A 17,843-nucleotide genomic window follows, 5' to 3' on the forward strand; every position below is an offset into this window, starting at 1 on the left:
GTATGCTATTCTTTTACTAAAAATTAATCGAACATTGTTGAAAACATCTCTGATTTCAAATTTTGCAAGAAATTAAAATAGAATACTACAGTTTACACTAGAGAACTATACTTTTAAAAAATACATATTCTAGCCTTACTCACCTATATATATATATTTTATTATTATTATTATTATTATTATTAATTTGAGACAGAGTCTGACTCTGTCACCCAGGCTGGAGTTCAGTGGCGCAATCTTGGCTCACTGCAACCTTCGCCTCCCAGGTTCAAGTGAATCTCCTGCTTCAACTTCCCGAGTAGCTGGGATTACAGGCACCTGCCTCTGCACCTGGCTAACTTTTGTATTTTTATTAGAAATGGAGTTTCACCATCTTGGCTAGGTTGGGCTTGATCTTCTGACCTCGTGATCCACCCTTCTCCTCCTCCCAAAATGTTGGGATTACAGGCGTGAGCCACTGTGCCCGACCTTTTTTTATTTTTAGAAAGGCAGTATTTGAAAATCAGTTATGAATTCAAAATTTGCCTTATTCACAAGCAGAAATGTTAATGGTGTCTCTTTTTCTCCTCATTGAATATGCTGCTTAACTTTTCATTTGGCATAATGCATATTTGTTAAAATAAAAATATGGTCTATTCAAAAATGTAACAAATTAGTAATGTTAAAGTTTTGCTCCACAAAAAATAAAATAAGGCAACAGGAAACAAAACATTGTTTTCTTCTCTTAGCCAATACAATTTAATATTACCTAAATCTAAAATATGGGGCCGGGCGCCGTGGCTCAAGCCTGTAATCCCAGCACTTTGGGAGGCTGAGATGGGCGGATCACGAGGTCAGGAGATCGAGACCAGCCTGGCTAACACGGTGAAACCCCGTCTCTACCAAAAAAATACAAAAAAACTAGCCGGGCGAGGTGGCGGGCGCCTTTAGTCCCAGCTACTCGGGAGGCTGAGGCAGGAGAATGGCGTAGACCCGGGAGGCGGAGCTTGCAGTGAGCTGAGATCCGGCCACTGCACTCCAGCCTGGGCGACAGAGCGAGACTCCGTCTCAAAAAAAAAATGGAATATCTTTATAAACATAAGGATTTTTGTTTATTCTTACTACTCAGGCTTTAATCAATTTATTTTTTATTGTCCCTTAATTTTTGGCCTCATAAGATTACAAATAGCTAGAGAGGAAGAAAGAGAAAAGAAAAGAAATTATAAGAAAGAAAAGAAAACAGAAAAAACAAAGCTAGAAGTATTACATTACCTGACTTCAAACTATACTGTATAGCTACAGTAACCAAAAGAGCATGGCACTGGTACAGAAACAGACATATACGACATCGAAAAAGAATAGGGAATTCAGAAATAAAGCTGCACACCTACAGCCATCTGACATTTCAGAAAGTCAAAAAAATGTGACCTCCTATTCATTAAATGTTGCTAGGATAGCTGGCTATTCATATGCAGAAAAATGAAACCTCACCCCTACTTTTCACCATATACAAAAATTAAGATAAATTAAAGTTTAAATGTAAGAGCTCAAAAAGTAAGAAGCCTAGAAGAAAACGTAAGAAACATCATTCTGGACATGGGCCTTGGGAAAGAATTTGTGACTAAATGCATCCAGCAATTTAGCAATTGCTAAATGAGCAACTGCAACAAAAACAAAAATTCACAAGCGGGACCTAATTAAATGAAGAGTGTCTGCACAGCCAAAGAAACTATCAACAGAGGAAACAGCCTACAGGATGAAAGAAAATATTCACAAACTATGACAAAGGTCTAATATCCAGAATTTATAAGAAACTTAAATGATTCAAGAAGCAAAACAATAAATAACTCCATTAAAAAGTGATCAAAAGATATGGACACTTTTCTATACAATACATGCAAGTGGCCAAAGAAACATATGAAAAAATACTCAACATCACTAATCATCATAGAAATGTAAATCAAAACCACAATAAGATGCCATCTCACACGAGTCAGAATGGCTATTGTTAAAAAGCCAAAAAAACAACAGATGCTGGCGAGGCGGCCAACAAAAGGTAACATTTATACAATGTTGGTGGGAATGTAAATCAGTTCAGTCACTGCCGAAAGCACTTTGGAGATTTCTCAAAGAACGTGAAACAGAACCACCATCCAACCCAGCAATCCCATTACTGTGTATATATCCAAAAGAAAACAAGTTGTTCTGTTGCGGCTTTCTTACTCCTGTAGTTTGATGAGCAGGAGGGAGTGGTGCCTAGCAGCTTCTTCACTCCCATAGTTTGACGAGTGAGAGGAAGTGTTATAGCTCTTTCATTCCTGCAGTTCCGTGAGTTCCAAGTTCTTCTCTCAAGACCAGGAGGAATGAGGTACGTGGACGCTGGAGAGTAAGTAAGGCTCAGTAAAATTTGAAAGAAACGCTCTCAACAGTGAGAGGAGACCCAAAAGTGGGTAGCCTTATGTGAGGCTGAGTCCAGGCTTTTTATGGGCTTAGAATGGGGAATGCATGCTGATTGTTATTGGTGGGCTTGGAAAAGACACTGTTCGATTGGTTAAAAGGCATCATTCAGAAAGAATCAATCGAGAGGGTGGTTAAGCTGGGGATGGGAGTTCTCTCTCTGTCAGTGGATTCTATCTGGAACTAGTAGCTTGGTTTTTGGGTTTTAGACTCTCCTGGGCTTGAAGGTGGAGGTTCACCTGGACCCAACCCTGTCAGCCTAGGAATTTGTCTGTCTCCTGTTGCTATCAGTTCTACCAAAAGGACACATGCATTTGTAAATTGAATACAGAGCAATTAACAATAGCAAAGACATGGAATCAAACGAGGTGTCCATCAACAGTGGACTGGATGTGGCAAATATACACTATGTATCACCAAGAAAATGTGGCATATATACTCCATGGAATACTACACAGTCTTAAAAAGGAATGAAATCATATCCTTTGCAATAACATGAATGCAGCTGAAGGACATAATCCTAGGTAAATAGCTGCTGGAACAAAAAACTAAATATCACACATTTTCACTTATAAGCGGGAGCTAAACATTGTGTACTTGTGGACATATAGATAGGAACAATAGACACTGGAGACTATTAGAGTGGGGAGTAAAGAGTGGGGCAAGGATTGGAAAACTAACTCTTCTGTACCATGCTCACTACCGGGGTGATGAGATCATTTGTATCCTAAGTCTCAGCATCACACAATATATCCATATTACAAACTTAGACGTGAGCCCCTCAAATATAATAAAAACCGAAGTTAATTTTTTTAAAAAGAAAACATCAGTCCTATAACTGCAAGGAACTAAATTCGGAAAACACATTGAATGAACTGGAAAGAGGACCCAGAGTCTCAGATGGAACCACAGACCTGACCAAGAAATTGATTTCTGCCTGGGAAGACCCTGAGCAGCAGGCCCATTTCATCTTTACCTGCACTCGTAACCCATGGCCATTCTGAAATCATACATTTTTGCTGTTTAAGTTGTTAAAAAACACACACACACACAAAACCCACACAAATGGAGAATGAGGAATAGCTCTGCCATAATGATCACACAAATATAAGGCCTTAGAATGTCAGGTTGTGATACCAATCTCTGTAAAAGAAGTTGTTGCTTGCGTAGCCCTGCATTTTGTGCTTCCTCCTGACTTTTTAGAAGCAAATTTGGGTGGTTTAGAAACATAAACATGGTGGTAACACAATTTTTAATACAAACCGATCATACTTTGCTCTCAGAATGTAAATTTATGAAAGAGTATATATCCCGCCTGCCTTTACTCAGATCTATTCTAAGTTACTAGGAAAGTGAACCATGGTAAATTTGCATGAATAACAATGCTTTCTGTGCTTGAATTAGTCCATCTTCCTAGAAGCATTACCACAACTATATTTTACTTCTCAGAGTCAACTTGTACATACTAATTGAATTGCGCACCCTTGTGGTTAGATCATCACATCCCAAATAAACTCACTCATCAGCAATCACCTTTATCTCCCACTTGCCTTTATGCAATTATCTTAGCAAGAGTCATCAGGGGCAAACAAATTTCCATTGTTGTCTTTAGCAAGAATGTAATGTAGAACAAGTAAGCTATGGAAGCACCAATCTAGACAAACAGTGAGCTTTTAAAGATTTTTAACCAGGGCCAAATGGGATGCAATTTAGAACTCTGTTGATCACATTTGAATGCATGCCCAGTTCAATGGCATTTAGTTGAACAGTGCTTCTTATCTGGTTGATCAACTATAGACATTAAAAGCTTGATTTAAGTTGCTATATACAAAGTCAAAGAATTTAATGTTAGTGAAAAGGAGCTGGAAGCAAAGAAAAGTTTCAAATGAAATTATCAATCAATGGTTTAATGAGACAATATGGGGTTGCCAAAGCTCAAGACTTTGTGTCAGAAAATGTATACTGGCTCATCTTTTCATTATGACAAGGGCAGGAAAATCTTTTGTCAGAGAGAGTTCACCCTATTAACATAAAAAATGTGTAAATGAATACCCATCAAGGAGTAGAGTTAGGGTAAGAAAACAGACTGTGGAAACAAAACATTATTAACTATCAAATTATGCAAAATGATGACAAACGGGATTATATTAAGACACTAAAATTCTAAATAGAATTGCATTTTCAAAATTTTAAACTCTTTTTAGGTAAACTGTTCATCAATATTCTATGGCCATGAAAAAGAAATGAAGTATTTACTTCTTTCTGAGAATTTACATATTTCACATGAAATCTAGTTTGAGGAATATGTATATGTGTAAAGTACTCTGCAAAGTAACATCCAACACTAACTTCCAACTTAAAGTATATGTATCTACACTCATTTGTGATTTCCTCCAGTGACGAAACTTAGCCCAATTTTAAGCACATTGTGAATGAACACTGTGTCATCTTTCACAATATGGGTGCACATAGAGGAGAAAATATGCTTAGTAATTAGAGTCCATACATGGGGTAAAGCATCACCCTGTTACATTGAACCTCTTAGTTTATGAAAGAGTTACCTTTAGATACTGTTCTCTGAGCTAGGACTTTTACGTGTGACCATTTATAATAGGACCCTATTTATAATAGGGACAACAATATCCACTGCAATTTTACTGCCTCACATATGTCTTGGTGATTGCTTTGTTGACTGCTTCTTTCACATCCTTATTTCTGAGACTGTAGATCATTGGATTCAACATAGGAATTACTGTGGTGTAAAACACGGCCACCATTTTCCCCCGCTCTATGGATTCCTCAGTGGGTCTCCTGAGATACATGAAGATGAGGGTCCCATAAAACATAGAAACAGCCGTCAAGTGGGACCCACAGGTGGAGAACGCCTTCCTCCTGCCATCGGCAGAGTGCATGCGTAGCACAGCTACTACAATGAGAGTATAGGAGATGAGGACCACTGACAGGGAATATGTGAAGTTAATTCCAGCAATAACAATCATTGTGATTTCTTTGATGTGCACTCCCCCACAGGCAATCTTGATGAGAGGAGGATCTGCACAATAGAAGTGATTGACTTCAAAGTTTCCACAGAAGTATAAGCCATAAGTCCATAGTGTGCATATTAGGCTGACAGAGAATCCATAGACATAAGGCACAGAGATGAGCCGAACACACACAGTCCTGGACATTTTACTGCCATAAAGCAGAGGGTTGCAGATGGCCATGTACCTGTCAAAGGCCATCACAGCCAGGATATATACCTCCACGTGGACAAGCGCAATGAAAAAGTAGCACTGAACTAAGCATCCCACATAGGAAATGCTTTTTGTCTCTGATAATAAGTTTTCCAGCATTTTGGGGGTAACGTTGGAGGAGAAGCACACGTCCGCAAAAGACAGATGACTCAGGAAAAAGTACATGGGGCTCTGAAGCTGAGGACTGATGCCAATCAAAATGATCATACCAATATTTCCCAGCAGAGTGATCATGTAAACCGCTAGGAACACCACAAAAAGGAGAACCTGTAGCTCCTGACGACAAGTCAGCCCCAGGAGGGTAAATTCTGTCACATCCGTGAAATTAGGCATTGCCTTAGTATAGGCCAAGTCTGTGTTGCCTATGGAGAAATTTTTTTAAAAAGAAGGTAAATGGATTTGTTTTATTCTTGAAACTTTGAGTTGCCTTTGCCCTTATTTTAATTCAAATACTTTAGAAACAATGTACACTTTGCAAAATGTACAATACGGTGTATAAATATACTATATGTAAAATGAACTGAATACATAACACAGTAGGCACGTCAGTTTTAGTTCTGAGCTAAGTTCCCTTTGCTATAGATGTCCATGATTGTAGTTTCACTTTTTTGGCTCACCATAAATGTCAAACTAGGTAAAGAGCTGCAGATGCTGTGGTCAGAGATTTTCCTATGTAAAAATTTCTGATCTCTACTGATTTCCTGTCACTAATAGAATTTGACTTGGGTTAATGTTACTACTGTATTAAGTATAAAATATATGAAATAAAGCATCAAGGCATCTAAGAGACATAAACTAACACTACTTCATTTTGTTTCAGTCATTCTGTGATGTACTTTTATTTTACACAAAATCATTAGCGCTTTAGCATTTAGCAAAAGTTATTGCGGGTTTTGCTGTTACTTTCAATGGCAAAAATGCAATTACTTTTGTATCAACCTGATATTAGTTTGTTTTGCTTACCTTAAAACTCCTTAAACTGTCTTGCTAAGTAGTTACATTTAATGGAAATTCAGAAATAGTTATACATGCGATTTCTACATGCCCTGATCTTTAGATTCATTAAACATAATACAATAATCCAGTATAATTAAAACTCTCTAAGAAATATTTTTCTAGAGGCAACAGTCTCAGTTTTGTAATATTTGTAAGAATAGCTGTTATTGAATGTTCATAAAAACTCTTCCATGAAAACGTCCTATAAAACAGGTTTTATTTGCGTGCCCATTTTGCAAATGAGGAAACTAAACACTGAGAGATTAAGAAAGTCTCCCTTGGTCAGAGGTCTACTAATTAGCAGAACTGGGATGCAAAAAAAATCACTTTTGTGATGTGTCTTTGACAATATTCCATTGGTGCATCTTCGATAGCTTCTTCCTACCATTATATTTGTTTTCATTTAAAATTCAGTTTGCTCATCCTCCACAATGGTAGGAAGTTATCTCTTTCAGTTCATCTTCAATGGACTTTTAAGAGCTTTGGTTACCCTAAAGCAGCCTAAACCACTGAGATAGTAAATCACTACAACTCTCTACTTCTTCAAGTTTATCATCCAAGGATCAGATGATAATGATTTCCAGGAGAAAATAAATTTAATACATAAATGTGTATCATCTATCAAAATAAGAAGATTGAATTTGCAATTTACAAATAAAACCCAAAATTCATTTCTATTAACATTTCAGGAGTTTTTAATGAAGAAAAACGGTGAAGGTATAAATTACTGGACCAATCATGCCCCTATATCCCCAACTCCATTCATACATATATTTAAACAATATTATGAAAGTTAATAGTTTTTGCCTGTAAAGGAGAATGAGAAGATAAAAAATGTGAAATGAAATGAAGAGTTTTGCAAATCTTCATTATAATAAGCTCATTCTTACAAAGTTTTGAATAAACCAGGGATAGAAATACAAAAAGTTCCCAGTAATATAATTTCATACAAGAAGACACTCTGATAACAAATAAGTCTGTGAATAAGGTATTAGTTTCCTCTTCAAGACAGAGAATGAAATTAAAAGATTTGACTACATCAACCTCTGTTATAATGAGTGAGGAACTTGCAGACCTACCTTCAGCATACAGAGTAGCAAATGATAACTTCTCACTATTTATAATAATGTCCTAAACATTAGGAACACTGGGATCATCTCCCTAAGGGACTATTCAGGTAATTACGAAAAAAAATAATAAGTAAAATTGTAGACACAGCTCAGGTGTAGGAGCAGTTAAGGAGTGTGAATGAGAAGAAGAATTTTTAAATAAAATAGATCAAAATTCTTCATCAACAATGTAATCTTATCTCTCACTTTCACATGGGTTCTGTCTTCTTTTATTTACACATTGACAATTATGCATTTCAGCAAGATATTGGTTTGAATCATTTAAAATTTCAGTGAGTCCCTTTCTGGCTGGACAACTGTTCTAAAAAGTGCCATCTGTCAGGACAAATGATCATCGGAATGCATGTCCCATGCATCTCATGGTTATGTTCAGATGTCAGATGCCTCAAAGAATAAATCCTTGGTAAAATGAGTACATGTAGAAGTCATTACTGAAGTCGGTCAGGTCTGGGATTATACCTTTGGTATAACACTTTCACTATGTTACTTTGGACGAGCGATGCACTTCTGAGCCTCAGTGTACTCATCTGTAGAATAGGGAAACTATTATCTTACATTTTGGTTGAGATGATCTTAGAATAATATAGGGATAACTCTCTTCCCAATGACTGCTGCATGTGAAGCACACAAAAAGTGTTCATTATTTGTGCAGTTTTACCTCTAAACAGTTCACTAGCATTATCTTACCACTTCTTTAGGATTCTGACTAATACTATCCTTACCTTGAAGAATAACATTATTCCTATGTGAAATAAGTATGATGTGCCTGGCACAGTGGCTTCTACCTGTAATCCAGCACTTTGGGAGGCCAAGGGGGCTGGATCACCTGGAGTCAGGAGTTCAAGACCAGCCCGGCCAACATGGTGACACCATGTCTCTACAAAAATACAAAAAGTAGCTGGTCATGATGTCAGGTGCCGGTAATCCCAGCTATTGGGAGGCTGAGGCAGGAGAATTGCTTGAACCCGGGAGGCAGAGTTTGTAGTGGGTCGATATAGCACCACTGTACTCCAGCCTGGGCGACAGAGCAAAACTCCCTCTCAAGAGAAAAAAAAAATGAGAGAGAGAGATAAGTAAGGTTTACAACCTTAAAAGTAAGTGGATGGGTGACAAAAAGTGACTTGTCCGAGGTCTTCCACAAATGCACTTGAAATTTGGAAACTCAAACCAGAAACATGGTTTGACCACGGACCTTGACTCATCATTCTTTAGGTTATCTAAAGTAACTCTCCAAAAGAATAAACAGAAATGCATTTTGCCTTTGAAAAAAACAGGTAACAAAGACAGTTCAAATTTACCTGCCAACATGCTGAAAGTGATCAAATGCTTTCAATACACATTTTGAAATTTATTAATAACAAAAAACTAATTTGGCATATCAAGAGTTCCCCCAAAATGGCAAATAAATGTTTTTATTGCCAAGATAAATTACTTTTAACTTTGGAGTAATCCCAAAAGAATGAGTACCTCAGACATTAAAAGTCTCCAGAGGTTTGACATATTTCAACCAGACACAGTAATATACTATAATCGAATCTAAATTAGTAATTTGTTTATGTATGCAAAAGGTTTTAAAATGCTGCCCATTATTTATGTGTACGTATGTGGAAATGAGTTCATTGCACTTACAGTTTCTCTTGATGTAAATAAAATTCAATCATGGACAAAGAAGAGTGCTTTTTTCACACTTCCATCAACAGCAGATAAACATTTGTTTTTCTTCACAACCTTATGAGCATCTAATTTTTTTGGCTTTTTGATAATGGCCATTCTTACTGATGTGAGATGGTATCTCACTGTAGTTTTGATTTCCATTTTGTTAATTATCAGTGATGTTGAACTTTTTCATGTGATTCTTGGCCTTATGTATCTTAGTTCAACCATTGTGGAAGACAGTGTGGTGATTCCTCAAACACCTCAAAACAGAAATATCCAGCAATTCCATGCCTGGGTATATGCCCAAATGAATATAAATTGTTCTACTATAAAGACACATGCACATGTATATTCATTGCAGCACTATCCACAATAGCAAACACAGGTAATCAACCTAAAAACCCATCAGTGATAGACTGGATAAAGAAAATATACATATACATCATGGAATACTAGGCAACCATAAGAAAAACAATGAGATCTTGTCCTTTGCGAGAACATAGATGGAGCTTGAGACCATTATCTTTAGCAAACTAATGCGGGAACAGGACACCAAATACCTCGTTTTCTCACTTAGAAGTGTGAGCTAAATGTTGAGAGTACATGGACACATAGAGGGGAGCAACGCACATTGAGGCCTATGAGAGGGTAGAGGTTGGAAGGAGGGGGAGGATCAGGATAAATAATTAATGGGTGCTAGGTTTAATACCTGGGTGATGAAATAATCTGTACCACAACCCTCTATGACACAAGTTTACCTATAGAACAAACCTGCGCACCTACCCTTGAACTTAAAATAAAAGTTAAATCAAAAGAATGCTTTTTTCTCAGATGACGCCAATCTTATTTTATATTCACATCTTTGCAGATAATTCTTAATTTTTAAATGTATAATTTAAAATGTATAAATTACATTTCTTTAGCTGTATATTGTTTGCATCAAAACAGGTGATTATTTATTTATTTGACCTGAGGATGTAGACTTGATGAAATAAGCTAAGTTGTAGCTTCATCCTTATGCTTCATGACATAAGGTTCAAGAGAGATGTCAAATTATGTTCCTATTATGTCAGAAAACGTTATTGATAACAACAAATAGTGCGTCCTAAATACTGAATTTCTTTCAAATGTAAAAGTTAACTAGAATATGTAGGTGCAATGTGTTGGTCACAGGTATACCAAATATCCCACATGAGTGGAATGTAATTCATTCTGTGGAATTTGGAGAGCCATGGTTTTACAATGACAGCTTCTTCTACTAATTATCCTCCTACTCTTCAGTCAGAGTGAAGACACCAGCAGGGGCAAACCAGAGTCTGGTGACGGGCAATCGTAGAGTTGAAACACAGCAGTTCCCAGGATCTGTGAAAGAGAGACACTTACCATGTTGTGTTTCTTAAGAAACACCAAAAAGTTAAAAAGCATGAAATACAATAATATTGTTATTTTCCAAGTAGTAGTCTCTGAACAGACCCTACACAACATAATGAAAGATGCATTAAACAATAAATAATCTCATAACAATTAGACCAATATTTTATGTCTTCATATTGGAAAACCAAATTAAATATCATGGGTTTTTTTTTCTGCCCCAAACTTGTTTTTAAGTGGGCAAATAAGTATTTCTTAAATTCATGCAACTGTACTTTTCATTAAGAAAAAGTCTTTTGGTTGCAGCTAAGTATTTGAGCAACTTCCCTTAGTTACACCTATGAACTTTGGCACACATCACCGTTTCAATTAATTTATTTGTATGTAATTAATCTCCATACATCAACAGAAATGAATCATTCCACCTTACATTTTCTCAATTTGCACCATTTTTATTTTTCTTTTCAACCCACAGAATATCTTTATGTTAGTGTTCATAGGCACTGGGTAATAACCGTTTTCCAAACAAATAATAGAAGATAAAATTAAATCAAATTTGATTTTGTTTTGTTTAACATGATCTACTGATCACTTTTGTCATGGCCTCTTTCACATCCTTGTTCCTCAGACTATAGATCATGGGATTCAACATGGGGATCACTGTGGTATAGAACACAGCCACCATCTTCCCCTGCTCCACTGACGACTCTGAGGGATGTCTGAGATACATGAAGATCAGAGTACCATAGAATATGATGACAGCTGTCAGATGGGACCCGCATGTGGAAAAGGCCTTCCTCCTTCCTTCTGCTGAGCGCATTCGCAGAATGGCAATGAGGATAAATAAATAAGAGATGATAATTACAGTCAGGGAATATGTGAAGTTAATGCCGGCAAGTATGATCATCGTATATTCTTTTACAAATGTCCCGGCACAGGCCATTTTGATGAGAGGTGGATCTGCACAGTAGAAATGGTTGATCTCAATTTTCCCACAGAAGTACAAGCCGTAAGTCCATAATGTTGCTGCCAGACTCGTCAGAAAACCATAAATGTAAGGGAAGGAAATCAGTCGAATACAGACAACCCTTGACATTTTACTGCCATAAAGCAGAGGATTTCCAATCGCCATGTATCTATCAAAGGCCATCACAGCAAGAATAAAAATTTCCACATGGACAAGAGCAATGAAGAAGAAACACTGTACTAAACAGCCAGCATAAGAAATTGTTTTTTTATCTGATAACAGGTTTTCCAACATTTTAGGGGTAACATTGGAAGAAAACCACACATCAACAAATGACAAGTGACTGAGGAAAAAGTACATGGGGCTGTTAAGCTGAGGACTGACCTTGATTAACATGATCATGCCAATATTGCCCACCATGGTGATAATGTAGACCACAAGGAAGACGATGAAGAAGAGAACTTGCCATTCCCGATGGCTGGTTAGCCCCAAAAGAATGAACTCTGTCACATCGGTGAAATTGAGCATTTTCTCAATTCTAAGTCAATATCAGTTACAAAATTTTTGATAACTAAAATAGACAAAAAAATTAGGATGTTTATTTATTAATTTATACCTTTAGATCCTCCCTTTATACAATATCTATAAGCACACTGCATTATTTTCACCAGTCTTTTCTCAGTGCCTGTTACATAATAGGCTCTACAATGAATAAATGTGGACAGTCCCTATTATGTAACAATTATACAAAGTATAATTGTATACGCTGATATTAAGTATTGTGAGTAGTCACATTTCTAAGATTACTTAACTGCTTAAATTTTCCTCATTTCCAATGATGGCATGTTTGGAGTTTTGTATTTTAAAGATAGTTACAGGGGATTATAGTTATTTTCATAATAGAACTTAAAAAGTGTACATTTTTACCTAATCTCTTGTTCATTATAAGCATATTCTCAATGATTAGAGAAGAAAATCATATGATTAAATAATTCATCAGCCTAAAATGTTATAAAATATTTTTAATCTAATCTCATTTGCATTATTTTCAAGTAAAGAACAAAAAACTGATGATAGTAGCCATCAAAGTCAAGTTAAAGGGTGAATTATTTGTCCATGTTCACACTGTATCAACATGTCCTGGATATGGACTCCCTCCTAACTCTAGTATAAAATTATAATCCACTAGATATTATATACTGTTATGTTCTAGAGATTCAAAGAGATGTACAACATACAGATTAATGTCAGTACTTATGAAGCTACTAATGTAAATAAATACTTTCTAAAACTTGGATGTATTCTTACAGAGGTATAATAGGGACAGAAATTTAGGAAGTGATTGATTCTCTTGAGGGTTCAGTGGAATTCTAGGAAGATTTCTTGTATATTTTGCAAATTTATTTTCAAATATAGGATGTATCATATAGGAAATTTCTTCTAGAAAATGTTACTCAAATTATATTTCTAAGAAAACATTAGCGTTTGGCATGATCTTACTAGATATAATAGAGAATAATCCACAAGTTTTTCTCCATCAAATGGGACATCTCTTTGCCCTGTCAAATCTCTTAGTGACTCACAGTCTACCTAGTAAAATTATTTACTGTACACATCATTCGTTTAATATACAAATTTACACTCACACACTCCCACACACACTCACACACCTCTCTCTATGTATATACATATGTGTGTTTATATATACACATACACCTATAAGTATGTAAACATACATAAAGCTTATATATATTTCTCTCATATATGTATGAGATATTAATTAGATATTTTGTCATTAATTAGATATTTTGTCAATGAGCAGTCACATTCTGTGGAACACGGAGTGCAAATATATCTAATAAGAATCTTGAGACAGCCTTTCAGCAGGAAATATATCTGTTGGAGATGGGATTGTGTCAAACCTTCTAATGGCTATATATTATCTCTACAGCAAACGATTATTCCCAAGACCCTTCTTGTAATCTGCAACGTTAAACTGTATTCAATCACAATGTGATGAAATTTATCCATATTATTACTGGTTAGCAGTTACCCAAAAAATTAGCAGTCAGGAAGGTAAATCGCAATGGATAGTGAAAATAAGTGAACACTTATCCGTAGTAATAATCCAAAACTTTTCAACCACAAACTTGGAAAGAACAATTTTCTATGACTAGAGGAGAAAATTACTAACTGAAACAGGTTACATTCTACATGGCTCCAGAGGTTTGATCTAATTAATAAAAATTTGAAGGATTAATTACTGGGTACATTTTTTTAAATGAATAATAAAGTTCTAAAAACTACGTATACTGCCTTAGAATATATTTATATATAGACTGCAAAATCTGTTAGAGTCGTTAAAATCTCTAAGATCCTTAGATTCATATCCGAACAGAGATTACAGACATATCAACAGATAACTCTAGATTTCTGATTCAACAGTTTATGCCTACGGCTGCCCGAAATGTTCTTGCTGGCAATAGAAGGATTCTTACTTGGAAAGTCATATCTCATTCTGTGCTGAAGGGTGATTCAGCACAAACAAGGATGTAGAAGATGCCATTGTCAGTACTCCCCACAAGCTAAATACGAAGAGCCCTGAGTGATGGTTATCCAGGTGATGAATAGCATTAGTAAAATTACAGGAAACTAGGGGTTAGATATGATCCTAGGGGGTGCAAGCTGTACAAAGAAATAGAGATTAGGGGACCTCAAGAGTATTTAGAGAATTTCCTCATTACCTAAATTAAAAAATACACACATAACCTTCCCTTATTAAATTACTCTATTTCAAATTAAATTGCCAATAAATATGGATTCTTTTCCAGACCAGGTATGAAGCAATATTAACTATCCTAGTTAAAGAATTCTGTTTCTATCATCAGAGCTTGGTTGGAACCAGGCTCTTTGACTTATTTTATAAAACTGCACTTGTCTTATTCTTGTTTTGTTTTGCTTTTACTTTTTATGTTCCTCAGTGGGACTTAACAATAATAATAATATTCATTTCATTGTGTGTTTGTGAATATGAAAAGATATATATTAACACATAATACATATGAAAATGATTATCAGATACACTCCTTTATTCATTTGTAATTATCAAATAATACATAGTCTTACTGAAAATGTATCTCTCTTTTATGTATCTCAACACATACACACATAACGTAGATAAAATCATGAATGCATTCCTATAAATCGTAAAAGAAAATAAAATCTCCAGTGCAAGCTCCATCTGACAATTCCAGATACATACATTTTTCACCAACCTGAGAATGAAGAGAATGTGGATGCAGAGTTGAAAAGTGCATGCTATATGTGGGAATGGTAAACACTTTAAACCTGACGAAAGAGAAACTGGGAAAAGTCCACAGTGGAAGTCTCCCTTGACTGCTTGATTAGAAAGCAAGGAGCAATTAAGATTTTTTTCCCCATAGAAATGGTCCTGTGGAAAAAGTGCATCTCTAAAGAGAAAGCCAACTGTTGAGTGTGTGGGTTTTTTTCATTAGAGTTTTCTACAATTTTATTTTCCCCCTAACTCCAGTTATTTCGAATGAGTACTAAAATCAAATACAATTTGGGAGGGGATTTGTATCACACTAAACCTGTTTATGGGGTAATCCAAACTGTGTATATCCAGTTCATGCTCTATACTTCACATTCTCTGCTGTAGGGTTTTTCAGGGAAGATGAATCAAGTGTTATTCCCTCTAATTAAAAATATAGCATGTAAAAGCAGAAAAAATACATTTTCTTCAATTCCCTCATTTTATAAATAACAAAAGTATTACTCCAAGTAGAAGTAGTAATAATAGCAACAATAATGCATTTTTGAAGTAACACACACCAGATACTGTGCTAATTATTGTAACTCAACCCTGAGGCAATTATTATTATTATTATTTTATAGACAAGAAACTGAGTCTTTCAGAGGTTCAGTGACTTGATCAATGTCACACTTTCAATGAACTAGATTCCTGATTCCAGAATTTGTACCATTAACCCATCTCATCCTTTTGTCCAACAAGTAACCATTACAGGAAAAGAGACCAAATTTCTTATTTCCTAATCCTAAAAGACTCTCATTTTTGTTACATGACTGGTATACATGATACATTCTATCATGGTCTTTATGGACTTAAGGTAACACAAATCTGTTTTTGTATAGCCAAACAATTGTGGATTGTTTCAGTGTCATGTGCAGTTGTCACTTTACTTGGGTGCCTGAAAATTTTCTCCCACAGCTGAAACTTGCTCCCTCTTCTGGCCTCCCCACTGCCCCTATGTTAACACCAGCCATGTTTATGTTCCTACAGAACAATCTCGATTCTCATTTATTACGTTGTGGAGAAAATTGCTGGTTTCTCTACTCATACCTTGTTCCTTTTTCATGATAATACAATTTTGATAAAAGGGCCCCTGACTGAATTGCCCCAGCCCTGCCCCAGTATTTATAACAGTATTTGGCACATGGTAGTTTCACAAAATATTTGTTAACTGATGAAAATGGTTAAAGTGATCAAGTTTTCAATCGTTGATTAGATAGATAGGAGAGGTACACATCTAAGTATTCTTAAATACTTCTCAGAATAATGTTGAGCTGTTTCAGACACAAAATGAAGTTGTAGTTTAACACTGAAGAACTTTGGTTAAGACTGTACAAGTTAGAGCTCTGAGTGCATCAAGAGAGAATAATTGTTGGCGTGAGAGAATAATTGTGCTACTTATTGCCAGGAGTTTACTATCTATAGAAGTCATGGGCCTCACATTATAAAGGGTAAACTGCAGTTCTTTGAACACAGACTGTTTTTCAGTTGCAAATTAAATAATTTTTATCTGTAATAATGTGTTAGGTTTAATTTTTAAGGTCATTCTCTACAAGACACTAAATAATCTCATGTGATTTTTTTCTGGGTTTTATGATGTAAATGTGCTTATTGGTGACTGTGATTTAGCACACAGAAATATAGATAAGACTCATTCCACATAGCAAGAAAGTAAGCTTTTCTTATTCTAGTCCTAAAGTCCTCTCCATGATAAAAAGAAGGTAACTTAACTCAAGAGTTGTTTACTTGAATCATGCAAATGTTGTCTTCTCTTAAACACTTCCTGGAGGTTCCCAGGTAAAATTAATAATCTCTGCTCCTGAATTTTGACACCCCTTAGCTCATATTGCTCATATCGTAGCTACCACATTTTATTTTATTTATTTTATTTTATTTTTTTTAATTTATTTATTTATTTTTTTTTTGAGACGGAGTCTCGCTCTGTCACCCAGGCTGGAGTGCAGTGGCCGGATCTCTGCTCACTGCAAGCTCCGCCTCCCGGGTTTACGCCATTCTCCTGGCTCAGCCTCCCGAGTAGCTGGGACTACAGGCCCTCGCCACCTCGCCCGGCTAGTTTTTTGTACTTTTTAGTAGAGACGGGGTTTCACCGTGTTAGCCAGGATGGTCTCGATCTCCTGACCTTGTGATCCGCCCGTCTCGGCCTCCCAAAGTGCTAGGATTACAGGCTTGAGCCACCGCGCCCGGCCCACATTTTATTACAGTTCATTTTTAAGTGCGTGTTTCATAATGCTAGACTATGAATAGGTTGAAACCAGTCACAGTGTCTTAACCATTGTTGCATCTTTGATTATTACATAATATTAAGTATTTTGCTAGATACTGTAGAAAACACAGTAAAAAGCATAGTATTTCCTGTCCTATTTGCTCACATTGGGACACACACCTCACACACCTAGAGATATACACAGACCACACTGACCCACCAAACTCATCTCATGCCTCTAGCACATACTCCAAGATGCATACATCTGTCTCAGGGTCCAGGACAACTCAGACTTTTTTAATTGATTAACTTTAATTTTTAATTTACGGGTATATAGTAGGTGTATATATTTATAAGATTTTGTGGTTTGACGTTTGTAGGATTTTATCTGTGAATTTTTAAAGAAATTTGAGATTGAATGGCGTATCACTGAAATTAAGCAACGATATTAATAAATTAATCGAATTCTCATATTTCC

General features: G+C 36.0%; 3 protein-coding genes across 3 annotated transcripts in view; 1 reads left to right on the forward strand and 2 right to left on the reverse strand.

The window, feature by feature from the left end:
- LOC101000784 (olfactory receptor 9G9) overlaps nucleotides 1-17,843 on the forward strand; it is a 135,325-nt gene that overhangs the window by 34,937 nt on the left and 82,545 nt on the right. The window lies entirely within an intron of this gene.
- On the reverse strand, nucleotides 1,751-8,251 carry LOC100998674 (olfactory receptor 5M9). The gene has a single exon (XM_021925759.2). The coding sequence runs from the start codon at nucleotides 6,021-6,023 to the stop codon at nucleotides 5,091-5,093; it is 933 nt and encodes a 310-aa protein (XP_021781451.1). The 5' UTR covers nucleotides 6,024-8,251; the 3' UTR covers nucleotides 1,751-5,090.
- Nucleotides 10,401-16,982, reverse strand: LOC100998336 (olfactory receptor 5M3). Its single transcript, XM_021925760.2, has one exon. The coding sequence runs from the start codon at nucleotides 12,336-12,338 to the stop codon at nucleotides 11,415-11,417; it is 924 nt and encodes a 307-aa protein (XP_021781452.2). The 5' UTR covers nucleotides 12,339-16,982; the 3' UTR covers nucleotides 10,401-11,414.

The sequence above is a fragment of the Papio anubis genome, chromosome 12 (genome assembly GCF_008728515.1).
Source record: "Papio anubis isolate 15944 chromosome 12, Panubis1.0, whole genome shotgun sequence".
Classification (NCBI taxonomy): domain Eukaryota; kingdom Metazoa; phylum Chordata; class Mammalia; order Primates; family Cercopithecidae; genus Papio; species Papio anubis.

Coding starts and splice junctions, on each gene's coding strand:
- LOC100998674 (XM_021925759.2), bottom strand. CDS start 6,023: ATGCCTAATTTCACGGATGTGACAGAATTTACCCTCCTGGGGCTGACT.
- LOC100998336 (XM_021925760.2), bottom strand. CDS start 12,338: ATGCTCAATTTCACCGATGTGACAGAGTTCATTCTTTTGGGGCTAACC.